Source organism: Scyliorhinus torazame, chromosome 8 (genome assembly GCF_047496885.1).
Source record: "Scyliorhinus torazame isolate Kashiwa2021f chromosome 8, sScyTor2.1, whole genome shotgun sequence".
Lineage (NCBI taxonomy): Eukaryota > Metazoa > Chordata > Chondrichthyes > Carcharhiniformes > Scyliorhinidae > Scyliorhinus > Scyliorhinus torazame.
In genome coordinates, this window is record NC_092714.1 from 160,435,965 (window position 1) to 160,456,510 (window position 20,546).

The following is a 20,546-nucleotide window of genomic DNA, read 5'->3' on the forward strand; positions in this document are numbered from 1 at the left end:
TTGGGAGCGGCGTAACCGTGGCGGCAAAGTCGGTGCTGGCGGTGGTGGAAGTGGCACCGATGGCAGTGGTGGTAGTGCTGATGCTGGCCAGTCATTGGGGAACTCTGGGAGCGTGCCGAAGTCCTCTTCGTCCTCTTGTGCGGAAAAGGGGAGGGGGGGTGGTCTGGTGGGGTCAATATTGGCGGCATGGTGGGAGGGGTTGTGTTGGGGTGGAACCTGACGGTGCCAGGTCCCTGAGTGAGACAGTATCTTGGCGGCCGTCGGGGAACTCAACGTAGGCGTATTGAGGGTTGGCGTGGAGCAGGTGAACCCTGTCCACCAATGGGTCCGCCTTGTGGAGTCGGACGTGCCTACGGAGAAGGACCGGTCCTGGAGCAGCGAGCCAAGTCGTGAGCGACACCCCAGATGTGGACTTCCTGGGGAAGGTAAAAACACGTTCATGGGGTGTGTCATTAGTGGCGGTGCACAATAGTGACCGGATGGAGTGCAGAGCGTCAGGGAGGACCTCCTGCCAGCGAGAAGCTGGGAGGTTCCTGGACCATATGGCCAGCTGGACGGCCCTCCAAACCGTCCCATTCTCCCGTTCTACCTGCCCCGTTTCCCCGGGGGTTGTAGCTGGTCGTCCTGCTGGAGGCTATACCCCTGCTGAGCAGGAACTGACGCAGCTCATCGCTCATGAATGAGGATCCCCTATCACTGTGGATGTAGGCGGGGAAACCGAACAGAGTGAAGATGGTGCTGAGGGCCTTGATGACGGTGGCAGACGTCATATCGGGGTATGGAATGGCAAAGGGGAATCTGGAGTACTCGTCAACCACACTGAGAATGTACGTGTTACGGTCGGTGGAGGGGAGGGGCCCTTTGAAATCCATGCTGAGGCGTTCAAAGGGGCGGGAAGCCTTCATCAGGCGCGCACGGTCTGGCCGGTTGAAGTGCGGCTTGCACTCCGCATAGACCTGGCAGTCCCTGGTGACTGTCCTTACTTCATCGACGGAGTAGGGCAGATTGCGAGCTTTGACCAGATGGTACAATCGAGTGACCCCCGGGTGACAAAGGTTGTTGTGTAGGGCCCGGAGTTGGTCCACTTGTGCGCTGGCACATGTACCTCGGGAGAGGGCGTCTGGGGGTTCGTTGAGTTTACCGGGGCGATACAAGATCTCGTAATTATAGGTGGAGACCTCGATTCTCCACCGCAAGATTTTATCATTTTTGATCTTGCCCCGCTGTGTGTTATTGAACATGAAGGCTACCGACCGTTGGTCCGTAAGGAGAGTGAATCTCTTACCGGCCAGGTAATGCCTCCAATGCCGCACAGCTTCAACGATAGCTTGGGCCTCCTTTTCGACGGATGAGTGTCGAATTTCAGAGGCATGAAGGGTGCAGGAAAAGAATGCCACAGGTCTGCCTGCCTGGTTTAGAGTGGTGGCCAGGGCGACGTCTGAAGCATCGCTTTCTACTTGGAAAGGCAGTGACTCGTCAACTGCGCGCATCCCGGCCTTGGCGATGTGTGCTCTGATCCGGGCGAAAGCGTGTTGTGCCTTGGCCGCGAGGGGGAATTGGGTGGACTGACTGAGTGGGCGGGCCTTGTCCGCAGAGGTTGAGACCCACTGAGCGTAGTAGGAAAAGAACCCCAGGCAGTGTTTGAGGGCCTTGGGACAGTGGGGGAGGGGAAGTTCCATGAGGGGATGCATGCGGTTGGGGTCGGGCCCGAGAAGTCCGTTTTGGACTATATAGCCGAGAATGGCTAACCGGGTCGTGCTGAACACACACTTCTCTTTGTTTTAGGTCAGGTTGAGAAGAGTGGCAGTGCGGAGGAATTTATCGAGGTTGGCATCGTGGTCCTGCTGGTCATGGCCGCAGATGGTGACATTATCTAAGTACGGAAAGGTGGCCCGCAAACCGTACTGGTCGACTATTCAGTCCATCTCTCTTTGGAAGACCGAGACCCCATTTGTGACACCGAAAGGGACCCTAAGGACCGTCCGCCTCGAAGGCCGTGTATGGCCGGTCCGACTTCCGGATGGGAAGCTGGTGATAGGCGGATTTCAGGTCAATTGTTGAGAAGACCCGGTACTGCGCAATCTGATTGACCATATCCGATATGCGTGGGAGGGGGTACGCGTCGAGCTGCGTGTACCGATTGATGGTCTGGCTGTAGTCCACGACCATCCTGTGTTTCTCCCCAGTTTTAACCACTACCACTTTGGCGCTCCAGGGGCTGTTGCTGGCCTCGATAATACCCTCCTTAAGCAGCCGCTGGACTTCGGACCTGATGAAGGTCTTGTCCTGGGTGCTGTGCCGTCTGCTCCTAGTGGCAACGCGCTTGCAATCCGCAGTTAGATTGGCAAAAAGGGAGGGGGGGATCGACCTTGAGGGTGGCGAGGCCGCAAACAGTAAGGGGGGGTAAGGGCCTGCCGAATTTGAGGGTAAGGCTCTGGAGGTTGCACTGGAGGTCCAGGCGCAACAGGAGTGCAGCGCAGAGATTAGGAAGGACATAGAGGTGGAAGTTACTAAATTCAATGCACTGGACCGTGAGGGTGACTGTACGAAAGCCTTGGATCAGGACGGAGTGGGATCCGGAGGCTAGGGAGATCCTTTGATTGGCAGGGTGGACCCCGAGGGAGCAGCGCCTTACCGTATCTGGGTGAACAAAGCTTTCGCTGCTCCCGGAGTCCAGCAGGCACGTGATCGCGTGGCCGTTGATTTTAACCGTCGTCGACGCGGTGGCCAGGGTGTGCGGTCGAGATTGGTCTAGCGTCATCCAAGCGAGCTGCGGGTAGCCATCGGATGCTTCGGGTGGCGAGCGTGTGCGGCTCCAATGTCGAGCTGTCTGGAGACCCTGTGGGGGACAAGATGGCGGCGCCCATGGTGCGCACATTGCAGGGTCGGGACAAGATGGGGCCCATAGATCGCAAGTGGCTGAAGGGGGACAAGATGGCGGCGCCCATTGGTCGCACATGGACCCAGGAGGAGAAGATGGCAGCTCCCATTGTGCGTCTCGCGTGTGGGAAGGGGCGATAGTAGGCGCGATCCCAGCGACTGCGCGGGCCTGGCACACAGCCGCGAAGTGGCCCTTTTTACTGCAGACTTTACAAACTGCAGTGCGGACCAGGCAGTTTTGGCGGGGGTGCTTCTGCTGACCGCAGAGGTAGCAGTGAGGACCCCCGGGGTGCGCAGATCGGCGTGCGGCGCAGGCGTATTGCGAAGGCAAGGCCCCGGCTGAGGAGGTCATCGGCGGGGTCCAGGAGGGGTAGGAAGGAGTCGGAGGGTGGGCAGTGCGGCGGGAGGGGTACGATTGTACGTTACGGGATGCAACTGTCATGGAGAGCGCCAAGGTTTTTGTCTCCGCCAGTTCGAGCATGGCCCCTTCCAGTAATCGTTCTCGGACGCGGTCCGATGCAATCCCCGTCACGAAGGTATCGCGCATCAGGAGATTTGCGTGTTCGGCGGCCGTAATGGCCTGACAGTCACAGTCCCGGGCGAGTGGAATTAGGGCCCGCCAGAAGTCTTCGATGGACTCAACGGGTAGTTGCGAGCGGGTGGCGAGTACATGCCTGGCGAAGAGCGTGTTCGACTTCTGTGTGTAATGTTCCTTAAGGAGTTCCATTGCTTTTGTATAATTCGTGGCGTCTTGGATCAATGGGAACACGCTGGAGCTCAGTCTGGAGCACAGGACGTTTATCTTCTGAGCCTCCATTGGCGCGGGGTTCGCCACGTTGATGTAGGCCTCAAAACATGCTGGCCAGTGAGCAATGTCTTTCCTGGCGTTGGGCGAGTGCAGATTCATTTGCAGGTGATCGGGCTTAATTCGGATACCATTCTGTGGAAAATCTGACTGTAATAAATTGATGCACGATCAATTGCACAAAGACTAAAGTTGGGTACAACTGTGGCTTGATTACAGTCAGATGCGTGGCCTCCTGCTGCAGCTGGCGAAATGGCAGGGCACTGGAGGTCATGCATATTTATACAGTTCTCCGTGGGCAGAGCCAGCCGGCAGGAGCTACCGGCGAACCTGTAATGCAGGTCCTACCTTACATCTCCGAATACAGTGGTTCACCACTCTCTTAAGATCAAATAGTTTGGATGGGGTGGTGTTTGTGCAGTGTGTCCAGGAAGCTTTTCTAACACAGTATGTAGATTGTCCGACCAGAGGGGAGGCCATATTGAATTTGGTACTTGGTAATGAACCAGGGCAAGTGATAGATTTGTTAGTGGGGGAGCTTTTGGAGATAGTGACCACAATTCTGTGACTTTCACTTTAGTAATGGAGAGGGATAGGTGCGTGCAACAGGGCAAGATTTACAATTGGGGGAAGGGTAAATACGATGCTGTCAAACAAGAACTGAAGTGCATAAGTTGGGAACATAGGCTGTCAGGGAAGGACACAATTGAAATGTGGAACTTGTTCAAGGAACAGATACTACGTGTCCTTGATATGAATGCCCCTGTCAGGCAGGGAAGAGATGGTCGAGTGGGGGAACCATGGTTGACAAGAGAGGTTGAATGTCTTGTTAAGAGGAAGAAGGATACTTATGTAAGGCTGAGGAAACAAGGTTCAGACAGGGCGCTGGAGGGATATAAGATAGCCAGGAGGGAACTGAAGAAAGGGATTAGGAGAGCTAAGAGAGGGCATGAACAATCTTTGGCGGTTGGATCAAGGAAAACCCCAAGGCCTTTTACACATATGTGAGAAATATGAGAATGACGAGAGCGAGGGTGGGTCTGATCAAGGACAGTAGCGGGAGATTGTGTATTGAGTCTGAAGAGATAGGAGAGGTCTTGAATGAGTACATTTCTTCAGTATTTATGAATGAGAGGGACCATATTGTTGGAGAGGACAGTGTGAAACAGACTGGTAAGCTCGAGGAGATACTTGTCAGGAAGGAAGATGTGTTGGGCATTTTGAAAAACTTGAGGATAGACCAGCCCCCAGGGCCTGACGGGATATATCCAAGGATTCTATGGGAAGCAAGAGATGAAATTGCAGAGCCGTTGGCAATGATCTTTTCGTCCTTACTGTCAACAGGGGTGGTACCAGGGGATTGGAGAGTGGCGAATGTGGTGCCCCTGTTCAAAAAAGGGAATAGGGATAACCCTGGGAATTACAGGCCAGTTAGTCTTACTTTGGTGGTAGGCAAAGTAATGGAATGGGTACTGAGGGGTAGGATTTCTGAGCATCTGGAAAGACACTGCTTGATTAAGGATAGTCAGCACAGATTTGTGAGGGGTAGGTCTTGCCTCACAAGTCTTATTGAATTCTTTGAGGATGTGACCAAGCATGTGGATGAAGGTAAAGCAGTGGATGTAGTGTACATGGATGTAAGGCATTTGATAAGGTTCCCCATGGTAGGCTTATGCAGGAAGTAAGGAATCATGGGATAGTGGGAAATTTGGCCAGTTGGATAACAAACTGGCTAACCGATAGAAGTCAGAGAGTACATAGAACATAGAACAATACAGCGCAGTACAGGCCCTTCGGCCCACGATGTTGCACCGAAACAAAAGCCATCTAACCTATGGCAAATATTCAACCTGGAGCCCAGTTACCAGTGGCGTACTGCAGGGATCAGTTCTGGGTCCTCTGCTGTTTGTGATTTTCATTAATGACTTGGATGAGGGAGTTAAAGGGTGGGTCAGTAAATTTGCAGACGATACGAAGATTGGTGGAGTTGTGGATGGTGAAGAGGGCTGTTATCGGCTGCAAAGAGGCATAGATAGGATGCAGAGCTGGGCTGAGAATTGGCAGATGGAGTTTAACACTGAAAAGAGTGAGGTTGTCCATTTTGGAAGGACAAATATGAATGCGGAATACAGGGTTAACAGTAGTGAACTTGGCAATGTGGAGGAGCAGAGAGATCTTGGGGTCTACGTTCATAGATCTTTGAAAGTTGCCACTCAAGTGGATAGAGCTGGGAAGAAGGCGTATGGTGTGCTAGCGTTCATTAGCAGAGGGATTGAATTTAAGAGGTGATGGTGCAGCTGTACAAAACCTTGGTAAGGCCACATTTGGAGTACTGTGTGCAGTTCTGGTCGCCTCATTTAAGGAAGGATGTGGAAGCTTTGGAAAAGATGCAAAGGAGAATTACCAGGATGTTGCCTGGAATGGAGAGTAGGTCTTACGAGGAAAGGTTGAGGGTGCTAGTCCTTTTCGCATTTGAACGCAGAAGGATAAGGGGAGACTTGATAGAAGTTTATAAGATGATCAGGGGAATAGATAGAGTAGACAGACAGAGACCTTTTCCCCGGTTGGAACAAACCATTACAAGAGGACATAAATTCAAGATGAATGGTGGAAGATATAGGGTGGATGTCAGAGGTAGGTTCTTTACCCTGAGAGTAGTGGGGGCATGGAATGCACTGCCTGTGGAAGTAGTTGAGTCGGAAACATTGGGGATCTTCAAGCGGCTATTGGATAGGTACATGGATTATGGTAGAATGATGGGGTATCGATTAATTTGTTCTTAATCTGGGACAAAAGTTCGGCACAACATCGTGGGCCGAAGGACCTGTTCTGTGCTGTATTTTTCTATGTTCTATGTTCTAATAGATGAGACCCTGGGCCGAAATGTAGCGGTATAGATTTGTGAAGGGGGAAGGAGGGAGGAAGGGGGTCAGAAAGTCGCCACCGCCGGGTATAAGCAGAGATGGAGCAGCAGTCGCCAGCCTCTCACTCCGGAACATGGACGGGGACAGGTTGGCCAATTATAATCTAGCTGGGAAAACACGAGGCTGGGAAATTAACGGATCTCTCCCCAAAATAAAAAAAAATTAAAGTAATGGAAAGGGAGGAGGTTGGATCTCAGAACAAGACCAAAGACTCAATGTCACTAGTTTTAGGAGCCGCGTCCTCCATAGCCGCTGCCTCCCCAGCCCCAGGAGTAGCCGTCGCCCCGAGTTTCGTACTGCCGAGAGCCATAGCCGCCGCCTCCTCGTCCACGTCCGTAGCCACCTCCGCCACCCCGGCTTCCTCTGTAGCCTCCGCCGCCCGACCTTTTCTCGCCGTGGTCTACCCGGATCTGCCGCCCATCCAGGGATTTTCCGTTCATCGTCTCCATCGCGTCATTGGGGTCCTCGGGGTTCTCGAAAGTGATGAAGCCAAAACCGCGGGACGCCATGGTGTCTTTGTCTTTAATCACTCTCACCTCAGCAATCTGCATGTATGTGGAGAAACCATCTTCCAGGGACTGCTCGTCTGTGTCGAAGTTGAGGCCGCCGACGAACAATTTTCCTTCTTCAGTCATGGTGTTGAGATATATCTGCGTGGGTCCCTGTTAGATTCAGAGCTGCTCCTTAATGGTCCACGCCCTCTACTTTCCTCCGCACCCTGTCTGCCATTTCACTTGATTAGCTACCTTCTCAAATGAAATGAAAAAGGCTTCTACCTCTTTGGCAATGCTTGGACATATTTAAATAGATCCCCACCAAGCCTTCGTCTATGAAGCGCAAGCTCATTATCCTCATCACTCTCCTCAGACCGTGCGTTTTTCTTTCCATCCGCCAATTTTAACTGACTGTCATGTTTCATGACCATTTTCTGAAATTCAAACTCTCTCTATTTTTCCCTTTCCCTGAACTGTATCTCCCTTTCTCTTTCTTTTTGTTCTGCTAGGGCTATTCTTTCTTTTTCTCTTTCTTCTCTCTCCTTTTCTTTTTCCCTGATCTGTATCTCCCTTTCTGTCTCTTTTTCTCTCATTTTGTATTCAAGCTGTTTTAATTCTTTTTCATGTTCAAGTTGCTTCATTTGTAACTGATGTTTTGCCATTTCTAATGAGTCAGACTGTATCTCAGGCAATTTTAACTGCTCAGCTACTGTCGGAAGTACCTCATCTTGTCGTATTCTGTCAGGTAATGTTAACTGCAATGTTTTTGCCAAATGTAAAAGCCTGTTTTTTGTCTCTGTTCATAAGGTACTGCGTGTGACCGTCTCCACCCCCAAAAACTTCAGAGCCTCTGAAAGCGCCATTGTCCACAACACACTCCCTACTTAAACTGGAACACCACACCTGAAAAGCAACCACAGTATACTCACCCCTCACTGTCTTTAAGTTCACAAAGCCAACCCAATAGGTAGACTTTTATCCTGGACGAGACCCCAATTTGTTATGGCCAGGGTTTAGAAAACTCCAAAGTATATCATGGAGTTTACCTGACCCACGACTTTTAATAGATTGTGGTTTTGGGGAGCACAAGGGCCTACCTTACATGTGTGATGCAACAGAGGTCTAAAGTATTTTTAAAACTAAACAATGTTTATTTATGAATCCAGTTAACACTTTATAAACACACAGTAAACATCTTAACAACTATCAACACCAATAATCCCCACAGATTATTCATATTCCATTAGTAACCTTTCATAACTTTCCTAACAACATCCATAAGTCCAAAAGGCCCTGAGTCACAGCTCAGATCCACCCACACGCTGACATCTCTGCAGCTACTATCAAATGATAAACACCCATTTCTGAAAGGGACTCTTACATGACAGTAGGCATGGGTCAACAAACAAGACTTGGGGCTCTTTAGCACAGGGCTAAATCGCTGGCTTTGAAAGCAGACCTAGGCAGGCCAGCAGCACGGTTCAATTCCCGTAACAGCCTCCCTGAACAGGCGCTGGAATGTGGCGACTAGGGGCTTTACACAGTAACTTAATTTGAAGCCTACTTCTGACAATAAGCGATTTTCATTTCAAGACTTTATGGGTTGAGCGTAGAAATAAAAAAGGGGCAGTCACATTACTGGGAGCATACTGCAGACCCCCAAATTGTGAAAGGGAGATAGAAGAGCAAATATGTAAGCACATTTCTGTCTGTAAGAACAAGAGGGCATTAATAGTAGGAGACTTTAACCATCCCAATATCAACTGGGAATCAAACAATGTAAGGGGAACTAAGGGAGAAAAATTCATGCAGTGTATTCAGGAAAATATTTTCACCCGATTAGTGACAAACCCTGCGAGAGGCAATGCAATTCTAGACCTGGTCTTGGGGAATGAAGAAGGGAAAGTGGGTGAAGTGACAGTTGGTGACCATTGTGATCACAATCCAGTTAGATTCAGTACTACCATGCAAAAGGACAGAGATAAAGCAGGAGTAAAAATTATCAACTGGGGGAAGAGACTTGGCTGAGGTGGACTGGTCATTGCTAGAGAATAAAGTTGTGGAAAATGAGTGGGGAGCACTAAAAGGAGAGATTCTAAAGGTGTAAAGTAGTCAAGTCCCCTCTAAAAATAAGAATGATACTGCCAAATCTAGGTTGTCTAGAGGAATCCTGGTTGTCTAGAAGAATACTGGGAAAGATCAAATAGAAAAAGAAAGTGTATGACAGGCACAAAGAACTAAATACTGCAGGTAGAAAGTGTAGGGACGGAGTCCAAAAGGAAAAAAGGAAATCAAAGAGAAGGTATAAAAAACGATTAGCAAGTAAAGTTAAAGAAAACCCAAAGATATATTCCAATATATTAATGGTAGAAAGTTAGTTCAGGAAAATGTGTGACGTATCAGAGATGAAGAGGGGAACTTGTGTGTAGATGCAGAGGCTGTAGGAAGAGTTTTAAACAAATATTTTGTCTCTGTGTTTACAAAGGAAATGGATGATGCAGATATAGTAGTCCAGGAGGAACATTGTGAGATACTGGATGGGATAATTATAAAGAGAGAATAAGTTCTTGAAAGTTTAAAAGCCTTGAAACTTGATAAACATCCAGGGTCAGGTGGATTGTTTCTGAATGGGGTCGGGGAGGAGATAACAGATGTTCTGAGGATGATTTTGTAATCCTCACTAGACACAGTCGAGGTACCAGAAGACTGGAGAAATACAAAAGTGGCTCCACTGTTTAAAAAGGAATTGAAGCAAATGCCAGACAATTATAGGCCAGTTAGTCTTACGTCAGTGGTGGGCAAATTAGTAGAATCAATCCTGAGAGATAGGATTAACTGTCACATCGAAAGGCATGGACTAGTCTGAGATAATCAGCATGGATTTGTGAAGGAAGGTCTTGCCTCACAAATTTGATCAACTTCTCTGAGGAAGTGACAAGAAGGGTTGATGAAAGTAGTGCAGTTGATGTGGTGTACATGAATTTTAGCAAGACGTTTGACAAAGTACCAAATGGCAGATTGGTCAAGAAAGCGAAAGCCCATGCGATACAGGGCAATGTGGCAACCTGGATAAAAAGTTGGCTTAGTAACAGGAAACAAAGGGGAATGGTTGATGGCTGTTCTGGAAATTGGAAAGTTGTTTCCAGTGCTGTTCCATAGGGCTTGGTGCAGGCACCCTTACTTTTTGCGTTCTATATTAATGATTTGGACATGCACGTGGGGAATATGATTGGGAAATTTGCAGATGGCACAAAGATTGGCCGAGTGGTAGGCAGTGTAGAGAATAGCTATAAACTCCAAAATGATATAGATGGATAGATGGAGTGGATGATAAAGTGGCAGATGGAATTTAACACAGAGAAGTGTGAGGTCATGCATTTACGGAGGTCAAACAGCTGTGGGGAGTACACAATAGATGAGAATATACTAAGTGGGTAGATGAGGTGAGAGATCTTGGCGTACAGGTGCACAGGCCCCTAGAGGCAGCAGTTCAAGTCGACATGGTTGTTAAGAAAGCATCGGAAATGCTCTCCTTCATTGGCAGCATAGAATATAAAAGTCAGGATTATAATGTTAGAATTATATAAAACACTGGTGAATCCACAACTGGAATATTGTGTGCAGTTCTGGTTACCACAATACAGGAAGGACGTTACTGCTCTGGAGAGAGTGCAGAGGAGGTTTACAAGAATGTTGCCAGAGTTAGAAAAGTGTCGCAACAAGGAGAGATTAGATAGGTTGGGGTTATTTTCCTTGGAACAAAGAAGGCTGATGGTGACAAAAGTATGAGAGGAAGAGATAGGGTGGACAGGATAAAATTGTTTCCCCTGATGGAGAATTCTAGAACTAGGGGACATAGATTCAAAATAAGTGGCAGAAGATGTCAAGGGGACAGTAGGAAAAACGTATTTACACAGAGGGTAGTGTGAGTCTGGAACTCGCTGCCCGAGTTGGTGGTGGAGGCAGAGACGCTGAACTCTTTTAAAAGGTACCTGGATCTGCACCTTAAGTGCTCTAAGCTACAGAACTATGGATCGGGTGCAGGAAAGTGGGATTGTAAAAGGGCACCTGGATGTCCTGGGGCTGGCATTGACAAGATGGTCCAGTGGCCTCCTTCTGTGCGATAACTTTTCTCTGATTATATGATTTGGCTAGAATGCTTCTTAAAATTGTCTGGCAGAGAGAGGGAGAAGGACCAGTCAAACCTGATAAGTTACCTTCCTACTCCATTTGTGACTCATTCTTTGAAAGTTCAATGTAAACTTTGGGTGTGGCATTCAACATGATAGCTCTGGGGCGTCATTCTCCGACCCCCTGATGGGTCGGAGAATGGCCGTTGGCCGCCGTGAATCCCGCCCCCGCCGAAGTCTCTGGTACCGGAGATTGGGCGGGGGCGGGAATCGGGCCGCGCCGGTTGGTGGGACGCCCACCCCCGCTCAATTCTCCGGCCCGGATGGGCCGAAGTCCAGCCCAGAAATTGCCTGTCCCACCGGCGTAAATCAAAGCTGGTATTTACCAGCGGGACCAGGCGGCATGGGTGGGCTCCGGGGTCCTGGGGGGGGCGCGGGGCGATCTGACCCCGGGGGTGCCCCCACGGTGGCCTGACCCGCGATCGGGGCCCACCGATCCGCAGGTGGGCCTGTGCCGTGGGGGCACTCTTTCCCTTCCGCCTCCGCCACGGCCTCCACCGTGGCGGAGGCGGAAGAGACTCTCCCCACTGCGCATGCGCAGGAAACTGTCGGCGGCCGCTGACGCTCCCGCGCATGCGCCGCATTTCCGCGCCAGCTGGCGGAGCAACAAACTCCATTTCCGCCAGCTGGCGGGGCGGAAATCCCTCCGGCGTCGGCCTAGCCCCTCAATGTTGGGGCTCGGCCCCCAAAGATGCGGAGCATTCCGCACCTTTGGGCCTGCGCGATGCCCGTCTGAATGGCGCCAGTCGGCGGACATCGCGCCGTTGGGGGAGAATTTCGCTGATGTTCCACACTGATATCCTCAGACCAGTAAAACCTTCACTGATTTCACTCCCAGTAAAATCTACACTGATATCCTCATCCCAGAGAAACCTTCACTGTTTTCCTCATCCCCAGTAAAATCTTCGCAGATATCCACATCCCCAGTAAAATCTTCACAGATATCCTCATCCCCAGTGAAATCTTCAGAGATATCCTCATCCCCAGTAAAATCTTCACTGATATCATCATCCCCACATGACCAGTCGAGCTTGCTCCTTCATTCAATCTGATCATGGCTAATCTTGGGCATAAACTTCACTTTCCCACCCTCACCAATCTGTCACACTCACTCCCCTATCCCTTTATTCCCTGAGAGGACAAAACTCTGTCTACCCCAGCCTTAAATATCTTCAATGGTAGAACATGCACAACCTTCTGGGGTAGAGAATTCCAAAGATTCACAACCCTTTGAGTGAAGAGGTTGGTATTCAGGTTAATTATAGAACAGAATAGAGACATATTTCATGTAATGTTCTAAACATTGGGACTTTGGGATTACTTTATGCAGAAGCTTTGATGAGCAGAAAGTTCACGACAGAAAACCTAACTGAGCCTCATCTTTCAATATGTGCGGTGAACTTTACTCCATGACATAGCTTGTGATTTACACCATTCCAGGAAATATCACACATATATCCAAGATACATAAAGAATAAACACTACAATGGACATTCGTCACAACATCAGGTCGGACACAGGTTGGGTAAATTTCAGGAATTATCTAACTATCCATTTAAACCAAGACAATTCATCCAAACATACCCATGTAGACTATCCAGAATTCTTCCTGGAAAAAAAGGAAAGAAAATAGGCATTGATTAAATCAGCTTAGAACAATATTTATGTGGCGTACAGATAAATGGAGAAATATAAACTAAAAGTGGTCCTTTAAACGAGGAGCCAATGAGAGCGGCCATATAAATTGTTGAAATTTATTGCAAAGGGAGTGAAATATATAGGGCAGCATGATAGCACAGTGGTTAGCACAGTTGTTTCATAGCTCCAGTGTCCCAGGTTCGATTTCCCGCTGGGCCACTGTCTGTGCGGCGTCTGCACGTTCTCCCCGTGTCTGCGTGGGTTTCCTCCGGGTGCTCCGGTTTCCTCCCACAGTCCAAACCTTCACGTCTTTGGACTGTGGGAGGAAACCGGAGCATCCGGAGGAAACCCACGCAGACACGAGGAGAACGTGCAGAGTCCGCACAGTGACCCAGTGGGGAATCAAACCTTGGACCCTGGCGCTGTGAAGCCACAGTGCTATCCACTTGCGCTACCATTTCAGTGGGGGAATTTGTGGCAAACAGTGACCAGAATTCCGCAAGCTTTCCGATGCTCATGGAAAAGGATGAGTGATGTCCTAGGGTTAAGGTGCTAAATTGTGGGTAGGCTAACTACAACCAGATTAGGCAGGATTTGGAGACTGTTGTTTGGGAGAAGCTATTTGAGGGTAAATCCACATTTGGCATGTCGGAGTCTTTTAAGGAGCAGTTGCTGGGAGTGCAGAGTGAGCATGTGCCGAGGAAAAGGAAAGAAAGGAAAGGCAGGATTCAGGAACCGTGGTTAACTGGGAAATTGCGAGTCTAGTGAAAAAGAAAAAAGATGCATACGTGAGGTACCGACAACTAAAAACAGATGAAGCATAGGCAGCTGAAATCAAATGGATCCCTTAAAGAGTATAGGGCTTGTCGAAGTAGAGTTAAGAGAAAAATCAGGAGGGCAAAAAAGGGACATGAGAATGTCTTGGCAGATAAGGCAAAGGAAAAGCAAACAAGCTTTTACGGCTGCATAAAGGGCAAAAGAGTGACTAGGGAGAGGGTAGGACCTCTTAAGGATACACAGGGTCATCTATGTGCAGATCCACAAGGGATGGGAGAGGTCCTAAATGAATATTTCTCATCAGTATTTACTGTTGAGAAAGGCACGAATGTTAGGGAAATTGGTGAAATAAAAAGTGATGTCTTGAGGAATGTACAGTAAGAAGTCTTACACCAGGTTAAAGTCCAACAGGTCTGTTTCAAACACTAGCTCTGACTTTAACCTGGTATTGTAAAACTTCTTACTGTGCTCACCCCAGTCCAACGCCGGCATCTCCACATTGAGGAATGTACATATTACAGAGAAGGAGGTGCTGGAGGTATTAAAGTGCATCAAGATAGACAAATCCCCGGGACCTGATGAAATGTATATAAATGGGAGGCTAGGGAGGAAATTGCCGGCCCCCTAGCTGAGATATTTAAATCATCGACAGCCACAGGAGAGGTGCCTGAAGATTGGAGGGGAGCAAATGTTGTGCCCCTGTTTAAGAAGGGTTGTAGGCATAAGCCTGGGGAATACTGACTGGTGAGTCTTACTTCTGCAGTGGGTAAGTTATTGGAAGGTATTCTAAGGGACAGGATCTACAGGCATTTAGACAGGCATTTAGACAATTAGCGTAAGTTAGCATGGTTTTGTAAGGGAAAAGTCATGTCTCACGATTGAGTTTTTTGAAGGGGTAACCAAGAAGGTAGATGAGGGCAGTGCAGTCGACGTTGTCTATATGGATTTTAGCAAGCCTTTGACAAGGTACCGCATGATAGATTGTTGCAAAAGGTTAAATCTCACGGAATCCAGGGCGAGGTAGCCAATTGGATACAAAATTGGCTTGGTGACGGAAACTAAAGGGTGGTTGTGGAGGGTTGTTTTTTAAACTGGAGGCCTGTGACCAGCGGGGTGCCTCACGGATCAATGCTGGGTCCACTGTTATTTGTGATATTGTCATGTGACAGTACCTTTAAGAAATGGGTGTTTATAAATGGGTGTGTATATAAATATCTGTAGCGAGAGTATCTTTAAGAAATGGGTGTTTATCGTTGTGTTATGCTTCTTCATGTAGCATAAGCTGCTTCCTTGATGTATGCTCTGACAAAGGAAAGTTCAGACTTGGAGATCGGTTTAACACATTTATTGAACAATTCTCCTACTTGAGTCCAACTCTCCTGCTAATCTTGCTATAGTAACTCAGTCTAACTAACCAGTCTGCTCTCAGCCATGCGGTGGGTGTGATGCTTCTGATCTGCCCCTGTCCTTCTCTCTAAGTGTCGCCTGTGGAAAAAGAAAGAAAGAGCTGGCATACGAGGTGGTTGAGGAGTGTGAGAGAGGTGCGATGGCAGAGTCTCTCAGCGTAGTCTGCGTAGGTTGACTTGAGTGGGTTTGTGATCTGTAGCCCTTTCGGGATCTTGTCTGCTTTCTTGCACTTTTGTAGAAACTTAATATCAGTGTCTAGATGCGCAATCTTCCTGGAGATCCTCTCCACTTTGAGCCGTCAGTTTGCGGTGTCGATAGTAGCCATGATGTGGAGATGCCGGCGTTGGACTGGGGTGAGCAATGTCCAACGCCGGCAACTCCACATCATGGTTCAAAGTGGAGAGGATCTCCAGGAACATCGCGCATATAGACAGTGACATTAAGTTTCTACAAAGATGCAAGAAAGTAGACACGATCCCGAAAGGGCTACAGATCACAAACCCACTCAAGTTGACCTACAACGCAGACTACTTTGAGAGACTCTGCCGTCGCACCTCTCACACTCCTCAACCGCCTCGTACACCAGCTACATTCATCCCCCTCCATCTGGCCTGGGTTTGCGAAATCCTACCAACTGTCCTGGCTTGAGACAATTCACACCTCTTTAACCTGGGGTTACCCCTATCTCTGGATCTGTAAAGATTTAATTACCTGCAAATGCTCACATTCTAAGCATTGTCTTGCATCTTTGAATTTGTCTATTGTTATGCGAGAGTGCATTTAAGAACTGGATGTTTAAGCAATGTACCTTTAAGAAAACAGTGATTGGGTTAGCCCTGCAGCCTCACGGCACCGAGATCCCAGGTTCGAAGTCACCCAAGCTAATATATCTCTGCCATTCTACAGAAAATATATATATCCTTTAACCTGATGTGATACTGTTTAAAGGTGTTAAGTCTCTTGGAAGTTTGAAGGAACATTGTAAGGAATTATTTACTGTTGCAATATTTTCTGCGTTATCTTTGAAGTAAGGTGTGTTAAGAGATCCAATGTTTATTTAAGATGTCAAGTTGAGTTCATGGAATAAACAGTGTTTTGTGTTTAAAAACCCACGAGTCCATAATTGTAATATCCCACCAAGGGAAAAAGCCGTGTGCTAGGAAAAGCAACAAATCCATTAAAGGGAGAGGTTGGTTGAACTCCATGGTACATTTTGGGGTTCTGAAAATGCCTCGCCCATAACACTATATATATGTTTCTGGAACATACCTCTTCATTCACCTGAGGAAGGAGCAATGCTCTGAAAGCTAGTGTTTGAAACAAACCTGTTTGACTTTAACCTGGTACCAGTTGTTGTTCTATCATTGTAGTCATTGTTGTTATTGATGTGCTTGTTGTTGAGTCTGTTGCCTCTGGTATGCTTCTTGTTGTTGGCTTTGTTGTTTTTGTAGGTTTTGTTGTTGTGTTTGTTGCACTCAATGACCAGACCAAGTGGAGAATTCGAGCCCTTCACAAAGTTACTTGTGTCAGTGTCCTTTGTGGCATCTGCTGTTCCATTGAGCGTGCCGTCTCTGATTCTTCGGCGCTCCCCGTCTGGATTCATGTCCGGTTCACTGGAATCATCTTCGGTTTGTTGATGCTCCCCGTCTGGAGTCCTTTCTGGTTCACCTGAATCAGCTTTGGTTTCTTGACACTCCCCGTCCGGAGTCATTTCAGGTTCACTTGAATCATCTGAGGTGTCTTGATGCTCCCCATCCGGAGTCAAAAGGTTCAGGAATGTATTTTCTTGTGTAGAGGCTCGAGTGGATGAGGTTTGAATTAATGTGGTGTCACCGGAGTCACTAAATCATCTCTTAGGGCGGTGCTAACTGCTTGTTGCAGGGTTCTGCGGAGGTTACTTTCAGCTACTGGTCGAAGTTCAGGCATTGTGCTGTCGTTCCAGGTGAAAGAATTGTGTTTTGTGGCTTGAAATTGTTTTTGTCACTATTTTGGGACATTTCCCCTTTAAGTGGGCGTAGTCCGGGGCCTCTGACGTCATGACACTTGTGACGTAGAGCGCAGGAATGGATTGCGCATGCGCAGATCACTTTTCCTTCACTTTGCGCCCTTTTCGCAACTGCGCATGCGCGGCTTTTCGCACATGCTCAGAACACCATTCGCCCGATTCACATCTTTTGGGGAACTGCGCATGTGCGGCTCCTTTTGCAAGATGGCCGCCAATCAAAATCGCCGTTTGCTGCTGTTGCAGGCCTACCTTCGCCTCGTGGTGAGTATTGGTGCCTCTTTAACCAGTCTCTTGTGTTTTCCTCGCAGTATTTTTCAAACTGGTCCAGGACTGTCTGGAAGACTCTCTTGTGTTGCCTTTTGGAATACTTGAGGGTCTTGAAGATTTCTGCTGGGCTTTCACCCACAACGGTGAGCAGAAGCTTTATTTTCACAGCATCCGCCACGCCATCTAGGTCGGACGCTACCAGGTAAATCTCAAATCTCTGCTTGAATGCACGCCAGTTGGCAATGAGATTGCCGTGGTACCTGAGTTGCTGAGGAACCGGAATCTCGATCATCTTGCCCGGGTGCTGTTGCTGGTTGTCACGGATCTGTGGTGTTGAAACATATAGATTCAACAGGCACTCCTGGAACCATGTTGTGTAATGCTTCTTCATGTAGCTTAAACTGCTTCCTTGTTGTATGCTCTGACAAAGGAAGGTTCAGACTTGGAGATAGGTTTAACACATTTATTGAACAGTTCGACTCTCCTGCTAATCTTGCTATAGTAACTCAGTCTAACTAACCAGTCTGCTCTAAGCCATGCGGTGGGTGTGATCATAGAATCATAGAATTTACAGTGCAGAAGGAGGCCATTCGGCCCATCGAGTCTGCACCAGCTCTTGGAAAGAGCACCCTACCCAAGCCCACACCTCCACTCTATCCCCATAACCCAGTAACCCCACCCAACACTAAGGACAATTTTGGACACTAAGGGCAATTTTAGCATGGCCAATCCACCTAACCTGCACATCTTTGGACTGTGGGAGGAAACCGGAGCACCCGGAGGAAACCCACGCACACACGGGGAGAACGTGCAGACTCCGCACAGACAGTGACCCAAGCCGGGAATCGAACCTGGAACCCTGGAGCTGTGAAGCAATTGTGCTAACCATAATGCTACCGTGATGCTTCTGATCTGCCCCTGTCCTTCTCTCTAAGTGTCGCCTGTGGAAATAGAACGAGCATGTGTGCCCTGTCCTTTTATATGGATTGTGTAAATGCCCCCTTGTGGTCGTGTCCCCTTTGGGTGCCTTGACTGCCCATCGGCCGTGTCCTATTCTATGTGTTCATTAGCTGTATGCCTGCATATCATGATGTCTCTGGTGCTCCCTCCAGCATTTACTTAGTTGTAGTGTAGTGTATTTGCATTAACCCCTTGTGTATTTACAGTGATGCATATCACCACATTTATTACTGCAATGATGTCAGAGAGTGGGTGGAGCTGGGCTGTCTGTCAGCTTTTTACTTTTGTTTTAGGCTGTTTGCTGCAGGGTGTGTTTTAGTTTCGGTTTCAGAGCTGGATAGCTGGAGTCACAGCCAGAAGGTGTATGAATCTCTCTGTGTAATCTAAAGACAGTAAATCAATCCTGGCGATTTAAAACTAATAACAGTAGTGACTTTAACCTGATGTGCTTCTCGTAAAAGGTGTTTTACGTCGTATGGATGTTAAAAAGGAAAGCTTAAAGCTTTACTTCGTATTGTAGTCTTTGGGGGGTTGTATTTGAATTAATGGCTGCTAAGATGTTCACTGTTTGTTTTAAAAAGGTTAACTTGAGTTCATCGAATAAACATTGTTTTGCTTTAAAAAATACTTTTCCATTTACCACAGCTGTCGAATGGGCCGTGTGCTCCCCATACCACAATCTAGTCAAAGTTGTGGATCAGATGAACTCCATGATACACTTGGGGGTCTCTAAACCCTGGCCCATAAGACATTGGGGGGCTCAAGGGGGATAAAAGTCTATATTGGATTGGCTTAGTGAACTGAAAGACAGTGAGGGGTGGGCATATTGTGGGAGTTTTTCAGGTGTGGTATTCTAGTTTACGTAGGAAGTGTGTTGTGGACAATGGCTCTTTCAGAGGCTCAGAAGTTTTTGGGGGTGGAGACGGTCACATGCAGTACCTTACGGACAGACATTAAAAGCAGACTGTTAGATTTGGCAAAAACATTGCAATTAACATTACCTGACAAAATGCAAAATGATGAGGTAATTATGGCGGTGGTTAAGCATTTAAAGTTGACGGAGATACAGTTTGACTCATTGGAAATGGCAAAAATTCAGTTACAACTTAAACAAATGGTACATGAGAAAGAATTAAAGCAGCTTGAATACGAAAGAGAGGAAAAAGAAAGAGAGAGAGCGGAAAAAGAAAGAGAAAGAGAGAGAGAGGAAAAAGAAAAGGAGAGAGAAGAAAGAAGAAAAAAAAGAATAGCTCGAGCAGAACAAAAAGAATGAGAAAGGAAGATACAGATCAGGGAAAAGATAAAGAGAGAGAGTTTGAACTTCAGAAAATGGCCATGAAACATGACAGTGAGTTAAAATTGGCAGACGTAAAGGGAAACGTACGGTTGGATGATAGTGATGAGGATAGTGAGAAAGAGCGTCAAAGTCGAAGGCTTGGTGGGAAACTATTTAAATATGTCCAAGCATTACTAAGGTTTGATGAGAAGGAGGTAGAAGCCTTTTTCATTTCATTTGAGAAGGTGGCTAAACAAATGAAATGGGCACAGGACATGTGGGTATTACTACTTAAAACAAAGCTGGTAGGTAGAGCTACCGGAGGAGGTATCTGGGACGTATGAAGAGGTGAAAAAATCCATCTTAGGTGCATATAAACTAGTGCTTGAAGCCAACAGACAAAGGTTTAGAAATTTAAGAAAAGAATTTGGTCAAACATACATGAAGTTTGAACGGCTAAAACAGAGTAATTTTGATAGGTGGATAAGGGCTTTGAAAATAGACCAAACGTATAAAGCTCTCAGAGAAATTATACTTTTGGAAGAGTTTAAAAATTCAATTCCTGATGCACTGAGAACTCATGTGGAAGAACAGAGGGTTAAAACTGCGAGATTAGCAGTAGAAATGGCGGATGATTCTGAATTAGTTCAGTTTCAGCCTGTGAGGGAGAGAAACTGGGGACATGAGAAATACTCAAGTGGTAGAGGCAAAGGTGATCTGATGGGAGATAATAAGGAGAGTGTACCTCAGATTCAAAAAGAAATCCAGGAGGGTGGAAAAGAAATGAAAAGTTTCAAATGTTTTCACTATAATAAACTAGTCCATGAAAAGTCACAGTGTTGATGGTTAAAGAAAAGCACTGGGAAGGCTGATGTGGTAAAACAGGATAAGACAGTGGCGTTTGTTAAAGTGGTAAAGGAAAG

General features: G+C 47.5%; 1 protein-coding gene across 1 annotated transcript in view; it reads right to left on the reverse strand.

Moving 5' to 3' along the window:
- The window catches only part of LOC140428230 (coagulation factor VII-like), a 187,516-nt gene that overhangs the window by 136,934 nt on the left and 30,036 nt on the right, over nt 1-20,546 (reverse strand). Inside the window, 1 exon segment of the mRNA XM_072514477.1 lies at nt 12,878-12,902. Within this exon segment, the coding sequence (XP_072370578.1) occupies nt 12,878-12,902 (25 nt within the window).